Source organism: Hyaena hyaena, unplaced genomic scaffold (genome assembly GCF_003009895.1).
Source record: "Hyaena hyaena isolate Hyena2069 unplaced genomic scaffold, ASM300989v1 scaffold_263, whole genome shotgun sequence".
Classification (NCBI taxonomy): Eukaryota; Metazoa; Chordata; class Mammalia; order Carnivora; family Hyaenidae; genus Hyaena; species Hyaena hyaena.
In genome coordinates, this window is record NW_024080897.1 from 509,962 (window position 1) to 522,615 (window position 12,654).

General features: G+C 40.6%; 1 protein-coding gene across 1 annotated transcript in view; it reads right to left on the minus strand.

The window, feature by feature from the left end:
* Positions 1–2,177: 2,177 nt before the first annotated feature.
* DCT (dopachrome tautomerase) overlaps positions 2,178–12,654 on the minus strand; it is a 31,916-nt gene continuing 21,439 nt past the window's right edge. Inside the window, exons 7-8 of the mRNA XM_039245717.1 lie at positions 6,022–6,223; positions 2,178–2,356 (exon numbers count right to left, since the gene is read on the minus strand). Coding sequence (XP_039101648.1) covers positions 2,178–2,356; positions 6,022–6,223 — 381 coding nt within the window. The remainder of the gene's footprint in view (positions 2,357–6,021; positions 6,224–12,654) is intronic.

Below are 12,654 nucleotides of genomic sequence, written 5' to 3' on the forward strand. Positions count from 1 at the left end.
TTAAAAGGCATTCATCATTGATTTATTGTGATGTTAGAAAATGTTAGAACATTTTATTCCTCTTCTATGAACTACAAAATTAGGAAATCGTTTCTTTTAGAAAGACATTATAAAACATAATGTTTGTAAAAAGTTGCATTCGCTATAGATAAGTATAGCACAGTGTAAGTGATTACCCTCTATTTCCACCTCAGATAGATCTTGCTTTAAATAAATCGTGTGGGAATATGATGAATGAAAATTCTGAGGTACCTGAAAAGTAAGCTAGAGGTGGTTATTTGCTTTATAGAATTATTCATATAGTTCATCTATAAGAAGTAATTTCCCCTGGTGCTTTTAACACATAACTGATTGAAACGTCACTGTTCAGAAACGCACCTACCATGCACAATTATGCCTTCGCTTTAACATTTCTCTTTTAGCTTAAAAACAGGATGTAAAACCGTGTTCGCCAACAACTCCAAGTATGGAGCATAAACCTTCCAGACTAGAGTACGTTCATGAAACTTGGCTCAATTTTCCATAGGTATTGTTGAAGGTAGGCATTGAGATCTATGCATGGCTGTGGCTAAAACAGGCTCATGCAGGCTTTCAGCCCACAAAGGACTCTGGGCTATCTTGACTCTCATGTGCTGAGCCCACTCTCATATATGCCTGTAGCTTTACAAGACTCACTTAGGCTCAAATTCAGTTCAGATTGGGCTTTATTCATTTCTCTGGCATTCACAGTCTCATTCCAGGGGATAACACTATGTCTTGATGAATCTTAACACTCATTAGCACCACGACCCCCATATGTAGAAAGTATCTAGGTCCAGGGTCCTCTTCCCACCCATTCTTCACACACATTCATTCCAGTACAGAGGAGTTGAAATGAGTGGACACACGGGCTACCTTCTAGAACTCTGGCTTCACTCCTGAAGCACAGGTACCAGATATGAGCAGATGAGATTAACCTTGAAATCTCAGTAACTGTTAACTTCTCAGAAGTAGGGATCATCTTGGTGAGCCTGTGTATCTTAGTAAAGATTGCCCCATTCTTATATCTCATGATAGGATGATCACTTATCAGAATGCATCCATTTAATTCTGAATTGCCATATTTTGTAGGGATGGTTTGCTTTTAAATGATAAGACTTAATTGATTAGCATCCATAAGTAACTGTCAGTACAGTGTAATATTAGTAAATCTAAAGTCAAGTCTTAAAAATAAACCAACTGCATTATACGTGAATAATTTCTCATCTGAGAGGCTACTGGGTAAAGGAATTGGTTCAGGATCAGCCAAATGAGACTTCAGAGTAACAGAACTCTAATCAAATTGTCCCACATTCAGGATGCTAGCCTCACAGACTTTTCCAGTCAGATTTTCCTTGAAGAAGTGTTTCTATGCTTGTTAGTAGACTTAAAACAGTATATTAATTAATTAGAAAGTTCTATAATTTAATATTTCATCTATTTATCACTAAAGGATCAATGTTTATCCAGCTATTGAATCTTATGATACGTCTACTGTTAAGAACTGCAGGTTTTGATAAATCCTGGAAAGTCTAATTTACGAAAGAGAAAGAAACTGATCATTCACTCATTCAGTCAGGCATTCTCCATCCTATTTGGGAAATAGGATCTTCAAAGACATTTGAAAGGCTAGAGAAGAAAAGCCACAGAAAGCCTCAGAAAGACGATCCAGAAGGCACCTAAAAGCATAAATGTATAGAGCTAAACTCATGGAGACTCAGGAAGCACCTACCCCCCCTACCCCCACACCGTCACAAATGAAGACTCTTGGGCTAAGAGAAATTGAACCATGATCTTGCCCAGGTCTCAAATGACAATGACCTACAAATTATAATGAATCCACTCCATCAGGTGTGTGTGCACGCACGTGCATGTGTGTGTGTGTTCTCAGAACATGAGGAGGCTTAATCAGTGTGGAAATTATTATCAGATACCATAAATTGTCAGCTCTATCTTAGAAATAGCCTCAAACATTCCAGTTTGAGTTTGTTAAACAAGTAAGCCAGTAACAACAGCTAAGCATCTTCCGTATTGGGGATAATCACTATAATAGGAAGAACCATGTCTAACATCTTCAGCTAAAGGGGGAACAGCGAGGATTCGTTTGTACATCAGCAGCGTCGCAACTATGGCCGCTTCTCTAGGCAAAGGCGTGAGCTCTAGGCTTCTTCCGTGTACTTCTTGTTGCTTAAATGTGTTTCCACTAGGGGTGTGTAGCCTTTTCGAAGTCTTCTATATTGAAGGAAAAACAGCAGGATGAAAAGGCCAACCAGAGCCACTAACATTCCCATAACCGCCAAGAGGGTTGTCGACCAACCTGGAGTTTCTTCAACTGAAATAAAAGCAGAAAAGAAGCGTCTGCAATTGGGATTGTCATCAACTGAATACTCTTAGAGGAGAAAGGAATACGCCAATTTGTTTTTCACGTGCATTTTTGTTGATAAAGCAAAACTCTACCGGCTAGAATAAAATTTATCTTCTCCTTCCCCACCAACGATTTGTCATATCTAGAATTGTCTTTCTTGAGGAAAAGCCATTCTATTATTTAAATACAGCTGATTGCATTTTTTTTTTAAATGTTTTATTTATTTCTAGGAGAGAGAGAGAGAGACAGCGTGAGCAGGGGAGAGTCAGAGAGAGAGGGAGTCACAGACTGAAACAGGCTCCAGGCTCTGAGCTGGCAGAGCCCGACGCGGGGCTCGAACCCACGAACCGCGAGATCATGACCTAAGTGAAAGTCGGACGCTTAACCGACTAAGCCACCCAGGCGCCCCTGATTGCATTTTTAAAGGCCTTACTTACAGCAAACACTAAGTGTTCCCTCCAAGGAAGTATACGACTACTTTCATGAGTTAGAAACTCATTTGTTAAAGTGTACGCTAAGGTAGTATCTAGGGGACTGCAAAATATACATCCAGCCCTCAGATGGAGAATTTCAGCTACTGTTCTACCAGTTTATAGGATGATAAATGTGTAAGACAGGTCAGATTGGCTATTATAACAGGAAACATTCAATAGCATGAGCAGGTGAAGTTTGTACCCATTTAAACAGCTGTGAATATAATCTGAATCTTCCACATGATAAATCTAATGCTCGACTCAAATCTATTTTATAAGCACTCTCCACAAAATTAATGGATTTTATTTCAATATTCTTATGCTAACTTGTCATTTCTTTAAAAATCCTCTTCTCCTTGGCCAGCTATTCTTTTTTTTTTAATTTTTAATGTTTTTATTTATTTTTAAGGGGGAGGAGGGGCAGAGAGAGAGGGAGACACAGAATCCGAAGCAGGCTGCAGGCTCTGAGCTGTCAGCACAGAGCACAACGCAGGTCTCAAACTCGTGAGGTCTCATGATCTCAGCCAAAGTTGGACACTTAACCGACTGAGCCAGCCAGGCACCTCATTGGAGAGGTATTCTTGGATTCAGTTTCTCTGAGCTGGGTTCTTACTCTATACTCTGAACTTGCCTAAATGTAAAATCCCTCTCTAGTTTTTTCCTCCCATTCCACAGACGGCCCCTCCTCATCTTGAAGCGATTCCTTCAAGAAGATGGTCATTTTTCTCCTCCTGCTACAATCCAACATCTGTTGCCAGACCATATTCTTAAAACACAGATTTTATTCCTCCATTTCTTTGTTCACGAATCAAAAATGATTGTCCTTTTAAATTGTGGCAAAACACACTTGACATACATTTAAGCATCGAAACTATTTTTACGTGCTCAGTTCTGTGGCATTAGTGCACTCACACTGCACGCGATCGTCAGCACCATCTACCCACAAAACTTTTTTCTCCTTGCAAAATTAAAGTACTATCTCCCCAATCTCCCAGCCCGCAGCCCCTGTCTCTAAGCATTTGACTACTCTAGACAGCTCATAGAGGTGGAATCATACAGTGTCGTCGTTTTGTGACTGGCTTGTTTCATTTAGCATTAGATCCTCAAGATTCATTTGTGTTGTAGCATAGGACAGGATTTCCTTCCTTTTTAAGGCTGAGCTGTATTCTATTGTATGCATATGCCCCAGTTTGTTTCTCCATCTATCCATGGGTAGTTCTTTCTTTTTTTTATTGCGAGCAATGCTGCTCTGAACAGAGGTTTACAAATAGCTGTTTGAGTACTTGCTTTCAATTCTTTGCTGGATCATATGGCAATCTGATGTTTAATTTTTTGAGAAATTGCCATCTTGCTTTCCACAGAGGCTATATACCACATTACATTCCTACCAGCAATGCACAAGGGCTCCATTACTCCACACAGCCTAATTGACACTGGTATTTACTGCTTTGTCAGTAAAAGCCATCTTAATGGATGGAAAGTGGCATCTCATTGTGGTTTCTGCCTAGTTTTTAAGGTCCTCAGTAATCATATCCAAACTTAATTCAGGTAAGCTTCTTCCCAAGCCTTCTTCTCCAACCAGGCTCCTTCACACAGCCCTCCATATAGACTGCACCTTTCACAGCTCTGTCCCCTGCACTTCTTCAGTCTAAAATGCTTCCTTCTTTCCATCTCACCTTCAGATGATCTACCATGTCTTTGAATCTGATTCAAGACCCAACTCCTTCAAGAAGCCTTTCCCAAATACCCCACTCCCTTCTCCAACCTTAGGTTAGAGTTATGTCTTCTCAGAGAGGATTGTAAATTTCTTTGTCAGACCAATAAGTGAAATGTTAATTTGTGTCCTTTCTAATGAGTTAATGCCTTCTGGGCATATTTAGACTCTCAGTTTATACCTGCTAATTGGCTGATGTCAGAGGAAGTGGAAGAATGGGCAAATGCATATTCTGAACTTTTTGATTATTACTATGTTCAATTCCAGAGAAAAGAATGAAGTTTCAAAAAGATATCTCAGCTGTCCAAAGAAAGGAAGCTTCAAATCAGTAAGGAGAACAAGTAAGTTGCAGGACTAGAAGAAAAAGCAAGGGACAGATTCCAGGGCCTGAAAGACCCTGAAGTCAGAGAGAGAGAGAGAGAGAGAGAGAGAGAGAGAGAGAGATGAGCTTAGAAGTCATTGTGACTACATTATAGGCTGAGGTTTAGGGAAGACAAAGTAGACACAAACAGGGAAAACTCACCAGCAGATGGGCTGTGTGTTTTGGAGGGTGCTTGACAAAGTAAGATACTTTTTTTATTGTTTTACCTTTTCTTTCTCAACCTGTCCTAAGATTGTTTAAATGGCACACGGAGCTATACTGAGGCCTCAGCAAATAGAAAATGGGGTTCCTGTGTATAGACACTTATCAAAATATCCTCCTATATTTGGAACCAAGTGGGAAAAGCTAATAAAAAATCTGCAGTTTAAAACCATGACTTAAAGAACTGTAATGAAGAACACATGTAAGTGAAGCCCCATGTAGCCCAATGGGTTGACAGGCCAACATCAACCTCATAAACCACCAGCATGGGTGATACAGGCTAACTGGAAGCAATTGTCGTTACAAAATAATGCAGGGGTGGATGAACAAACAACAACATCCTGGTCTTTAATTAAGCATTTTGATAGTGCACTCATCTTTTTTGCATTAATTTCAATTTTTAAAAAATATTGCATGACATTATTTATCTCAATTACTGATTTTTTTTTTTTTTGGCCTCCCCTGGAAATCTGTGCTCAGGGCAAGCACTGCACCTGCCTACCCTTACACCCAGCCCTTCTTTAAGTGATGATTCTCTAAGCCGTGCTGACCCTTGCCCACGTGTGGCTAGTGCATTTTAATTTTATTGGGTAGACCTTTCAAACTATGGTCAGTTTTTTATTGATTCAGATTATTTATTTATTACATATTATTATTTATTAATTCCATCATCTAACCAGTCCTTTTTCTGATGCTTAATTGATAATTCAAAGGTGCATTTTGCAAAATATATAAATTGCAGACAATTGTCAACAGACTTAACTAGACCTGAGCACTTCAATCTAAGGTCTTGGTTTATATTTTTAAAAAGAAAGAAAAGTCGTTTAGAAGATGAATGAATTACCCACTTAGAAGTTGCATTCGTTACCTGGAAGATCGATGGCATATCTGTAGCCAAGTTGGTCTGCAGTTAAAAAGAATTCCACATTAGTCACTGGAGGGAAGAAAGGAACCATGTTATACATCCGATTGTGACCGATGGGAGCCAGTTCCTGAGGCCAGGCCTCCACAGGAGGATTGGATCTTTTCATCCATTCATCAAAAATGGCATCGGTAAAGGAATGAAGTACCTGCAAGACAGTTGAACATGGCATTTGACATTGACCCGTCATTTCCAATCAGGCCAATCATACTGGAGCTTTCTCTAAAATGCAATGGGGTTCTTCTTGACATGAGGAGCCGCTCTATACCCAACTTTATCTTAGTGACACACCCACTGACATTTTTAGTTCAGTTTCCCAGGCTGCATGGCATCTCTCCAAATAGGATCATAAACCTCTTTGTCAAGTGAACAAACGAAAGTTCATTTGCAGATTTAACACTCGTTTGGGAACATTTGATGCCTTCAATAAATGAGTGTTAATTATTAAGTTGAGAATAAAGGCAAATATGACAAGACATATATCCTACTCAGTATTCAGAAGCTTTGGTTTTAACAGAAGAGGAAGAGACTGTTTAACAGTGTTGTAACACAAGAAGGAAGGAAGGAAGGGAGGGAGGGAGGGGGAGAGGGAGGGAGGGAAGGGGAGAGGGAGGGAGGGGAGAAGGAAACCTTCAAAATGGGTTTTCAAATTGTTCTCTCCAGGACCACTTCTATATACTCATTTTGTAACCCTCTCATGTGAATTTTCGATGTTATGCTAGCAAAATAGAGTCTAAAAACTGTTGCGATGTGCACAGTGCTCATTTTTATTTCCTCAAGGAAGCTATTAAAGTCCTTTTCAAATACAGCAATTATTACATGTTTTAAAATATTTAGTAGCAAAGTTTCCACATTTATAGCCCCTATTTTGAACAGGACATAAATGTGAGAGTTCAGCCCAACCTTTATGCTGGGTTTCTCTTTTTATTCTCAGACAGTAATTTCAAGGACTTAGGAACACTGTCTCCTTCTCTCCCCCGGGGCCCAAGTGCCTGTCTTCCCAGAACCTGTCACATGGGGACAGGGAGGTACTTATTCTAGTGACTGTTTAGTAAATAAATGAATTCATTCACCCAACCACCACTATTCCTTGTAGTCCAATTAGGCCAAATTATACTATAACTTGTTATTTATTGATCTATTTTCTTCAACAGGACCCCTAGTCCCTAAAGGTCAGAGATCAGGTCTTTCCACCTTTGAAGCATGAGTTTAGCATGCAACCTGGACCAGAGGAGATGTTTAACAAGAAGTTGTTGCCTAAAGCCTGTGCTGTGCAAAGTAGTTTTCTCTTTTGTACAATTCAACCCAACAGGCCCCTTTCTAGTCAGTGCTGTTTCCTCAGCCTGCAACACGGTTTCATCTGTCTTCTGGCATCAGTCCGTCAAGGACCAAGGCACGTCTCCACCCTGAAGTGTCTTCCCTCAGGGCTCCCAGTCTGAATTCCTAGCTCTTTGCACTTAACACCTTTAAGTGCATTGCCCTTTTGGCTTATGTTACTGCTGGTTATTTAGTCAACAACATTTTCAAATCTCATCCGAGGTTTCTGGTAGTCAAGCTTCCCCTATCAGGCAACAGCGAGAACTTTCTGCCTATATCATCTCACATGGCTACACAGAGGATAGTTGAAGGAGCCAAGTGACTTACTTAAGGGAATTTTTTTTTTCCCTGAACAGATTTTTACAGTTCATGGCAAAGACAATTGTCTTAAAAACAAAAACAACAAATGTTAAGACCCAGGCTGGGCTTTTGCAGAGAAAAAAGATTTTTGTGAATTCTGAAATCTTAGCTTTGAGTAGCAAAATTGAAGTTCCAAAGAAATAAAGGCATAAAGTTTGTTGTGTAAACAACAACTTTGGAAGACACGTGATAACGCCAGTGATCAATGTTTCCTACCAGTAGAGTTTAGAAAAAGTCATCTTTGAGCAGGGGCATCAGCCTCGGAAAAAGGACTATGTATTAGTTTCAGTGTAGGTCCCTGAAGAGGTCCCCCATGTCCTGGGAGCTCCAGATAAGGCTAGAAGATTCCCAGAGTGGGAGGTTGCGCTTCCTCCCCTGGGTGTCACTTGGGGAGCCGGCCAGCCTCAGACATAACTTCCGCTGCAAGTATGGAGCCCAAGCAATAGAGGCGGAATGCCTCAGGATGACAAGCACTAGGGGCTGCTTACCAAACATCCATTCTCCTTTTTCTTCCTTTGTAACTTACTTTGTATTTTGAGTGAAGCAATGTATCAAATTATCCCTGAGGCTGAACTAGGAGTCCCTGGATAGGACTTCTCGGAAAGCTCTCTAAAGGTGGTGGCCTCAGCTTAAGAGTGTCCCGTTTTCTCTTTCCATTTATCCTTGCTGCTTCATGGAACATGGATGTGATGGGTGGAGTTGCAGCAGTCATCTTAACGGCCAGCTAACACAGTTAGGAGAAGAGGTCACTCACCAAGGAACGTGGTGCGAAAGACAGAAGGGTCCGTGATGGTTATGCCAGGCCCTGGACTGCCCGCCACTGGGGCTCTTTTACATAAAGAGAAAAATAAACCTCTCTTTTGCTTGGGCTTCTATAACAGGTTTTCCCTTCCAAGCAGCTCAACCAAACCCTACGTGATATACAGACAAAGTATCCAGGGGCGTACCAGGGTGTGTTTTCCAAAGAAGGCCACTCAATATCCCCTGAGCTTTTAGGTGCTGTCTGAGTTCAAGTCAGAGATCAAATTGTGATTAGAAAAAGAGAGAAGGGACTCTCAGGACACGGAAAGATCCAGATTCAGTGCTGCAAGAAGCAAATAACTTCTGGAAAGCACCAGAATTCACCCAGCGTAAATAATTAAGAAGGAGACAAGACTCTGCAGCAATTCATAATGTGGGGAGATAAAAGAACAGGGGAGAAATTAATGAGAGATGATAGGTTTCCAAAGGGCTATAAAAACATTATACAATAAATGCTTTAGTAGGAACTATATACAGAGCACCCAATTTATAGAATGTAGTAAAAAAGAAAAAAAAAGGCGAGTGTGTGCTAACAAGATGCAAAGAATGCAATAAACACAATGCCGCAAGCGATAACATATCCCCCCGCTGTACGGAGAAGTCACGAAGCTGTAGAATAGGTATTTTTGTTAGAATTGCGAACATTGTTCCTGACCAAGATGCCTTCAATTGCTCTTGAGAAACTAATAGTATCTTTGTTTGACACGAATGAAAAATGAGCTCAGTTAATACCTCTGTAAGAGCCAAATGTAATTTGAGGGTAATAAATGAAAGCAAAAGTAAAGTAATAGTACTGCTGTTGCTTTATATCTGCTACAGAGACACATGGCTATATTTCAGAATTAAAAATGGAGCACTTTAGGGGCACCTTGCTGGTTCAGTTGGTTGAGTGTCTGACTCTTGACTTCTACTCAGGTCCTGATCCGAGGGGATCTAGTCATAGGATCAGGCCCTGTGTTGGGCTCCTCACTGAGCGGGGAGCCTGCTCAAGATCCTCTCTCCCTCTGCCCTTCTCCCCTACTTGCACTCTCTCTCTCTCTTTCTCTCAAAATACAAAATAATAATAAGAAAAATAATTGAGTGCTTCTGAAATTATGTTACAAAATTTGGTACGCAAGCCTAGTCCCTCTTCCTCCAACAAACTAAGAATAGGTACAGGAAGGAAAAATTTTCACCTTGGAGGCAGTATTGAAGAAAATGTGGTTCCATGGGCTTTCAAGGTAAAAATTTTTAAATGCAGCCTTTGCGGAAGAAAGCAATCAATCAATGGCTGTTGTGCTTGGAGGCGTAAAGAAACTTGAATAAAATACAGAGAAAGCATGCATATCTTTTTCAGGATCGCTGGAGGATAAAGTTACTATCAAACTTAACCTTCACTTAGATGTCTGCACATTCGGATTCCTGCCGCAATGATCACAAAGACACCGGTACGTCACCAAAGACCAGCACACTGTGGTTTTCACCCCTTGAGTTCATGTGGTACTCTCCAGAAGACAGCATTCGTGGTCAGAGTGAATATTATTGTGATTATGCTCTGCTTGTGTGAGAACCCACACGTGATCCCTCAGAAGTCACACAATAGACCCTGAGTTTCACACGGGAGGTTCCAATTGAGAACTTAAGGTAGAAGGCATAAATAAAAATTAGGTCGGGATTTCTAAAGAAGAGAATTCCTAACTGTAATTCCTAAAAAAACAGATCTCATCACACTTACCACCTTATGGTAATATTTATTTATCCTTGCCTCGTTCTACCAGAATTTGAAGCCATGTACGATCAGAATGTTGGTTTCACATTGTCCTAAAGAAACCACATGTAATAAGCATGAAATAGTTAAACACCCAGCTTCCACTTAGACGAAGCTGTGGCACAAGGAGGCGGATATGCCACGGACAGCACACTTAGTGAGAGACAGGAAACGGTCATAGGGAAAAAGGACATTTGAGCACTAATAGTCTTCCAGGCGGTGGGCAGCCAGGACGGTGTGTGATTCCCATTTTGCTGATACTTCTTCTCCCCAGCCTTCCCTGTCCACTCTCTCACTGCATCCTGAGCAGACAGAATTGAAGACATTTTTCAAGTGTTTTGGAGGGAGTCCCACAGAAAAAGCCTCCTTTCTACATATACTTGTATTGCAGCATTGTATCCACAGTGTACGAAAGCGTACATAAAATATATATAATATACATTGCATGTAAGATATAATAGCATGTATTTCAAAAGAAAGATCAATTATGTACAGTGACAGATGGTAACTAGACTTATTGAGGTGCCTGTCTTGTGATATATCCAAATATTGAATCATTACGTTGCACGCCCAAAACTAACGTAGTTAGATATAACACATTAGTTGTATCTCAATTTTAAAAAAAAGAAATATCAGTTGAGTCCTTGAGGGTGAAAGCTTATACTTCAAGGATTAAACTTGGAACACATGCAAACAGAGGGCAACAAGAGCTTCTGCTCTTAGTACAACAGCTTTAAAAGGAGTCACCAGGGGCGCCTGGGTGGCTTAGTCGGTTAAGCGTCCAACTTTCGCTTAGGTCATGATCTCGCGGTTTGTGGGTTCGAGCCCCGCGTCGGGCTCTGTGCTGACTGCCAGCTCAGAGCCTTGAGCCTGTTTCAGAGTCTGTATCTTCCTCTCTCTCTGACCCTCCCCTGCTCACGCTGTCTCTCTCTCTCTCTCTACTAGAAATAAATAGAAATATTTTTAAAAAAATAATAAAGGGAATCACCAGTTCAGTGTATGTCACAAGCAGGTGGGAAAGAGAGAACCACAGGGATATTAGCATGGATTCTAGATAAGAACTGAGATACTCCCAGGCCATGCGTGTCTAAGAAATCGCTAACGTACTAGGAGAAAGGAACCCAAAGCAATAGTATAACCACCTTAGATTTACTAGATTTACACTTAATGTGGTTTGCCATTAAGCTACTTAATTTCATTCATAATGAACAGAGTATAGTTCATTTCTCAGTACAGGTTGAGTTCTCAATAGAGCCTGGGTTTATCCTTGTAAAGTATAGAGTTGAAAGGAATTTCTTTAGGTACCATGTAACCCCTGCCAAGTTACAAAGCCTAACTGTCCCCGAGACTGAGTGAATAGAAATCCTCTCTCCTTGTGAAGCCCAGCCCACACCGATGGCCACCGCCTTCCCCAGTACCTCGGCTCTCATCAAACTCACCGAGGTGTTAACACTTCTTAGGAATTCATGACATTATCTCAGTCGTTTAAAAATACATGCATTGTATAAATAAATGCAGCATTTTAAAAACTTGAACATTTAATCATGATAAAAACCAATGCCCTCTCTTTTCAAAAGCCAAGCAAAATTATTCAAACCTGCCCTTCACCAATTAGTGTTAATTCCTATTAACATGACCTAACAGGACTAAATTTCCTCAGCTATGATAAAAGCTATTGTCAAAGGATTAAATTAAGAATTGTCTAAACTGACAAAAAGCTGGAAGACTCAACATGGGGGAATTTTTTTTTTCTTTTCAATACCATTTAAAATTTTTATTTAAATCCAAGCTAGGTATCATACAGTGTCGTGATGATCTCGGGAGAATTTAGTGATCCATCACTTACATATGACACCCAGTGCTCATCCCAACAAGCGCCCTCCTCAGCGCACATCCCCGATTTAGCCCTCCCCCAGCTCAATACCCCTCCAGAACCCTAGCTTTGTTCTCTGTATTTAAGCGTCTCTTATGTTTTGCCTCCCTCCCTGTTTTTATATTATTTTTCCCCAAACGTGGGGAGATTTTTGAGTAGGAAACTTATCTAAAGATCTCTGTTTGGCCACCTACTGGCTCACACACTCTTTTACACATTTTTTTAGCCTCTCTGAACTTTATTTTCCCCATATCAAAATGAGGAGAGCAGTTTACTACACGCAGTTTTGTGAAGCTGGAGACTGTTTGCATGACGCCTAATACAGAGACTGGCACATGAATAGATGCTTAGCAATGTAACATTCTCCTAACAAAAATGTTCTGAGCACCTACTCTGTGCCAGGTTTTGTTCTAGAGGCTGGGTATGGTGTCAGTGATCAAGGTAACTTCCCGTACCCTAGTGAAACCTAGAAACTGCATTT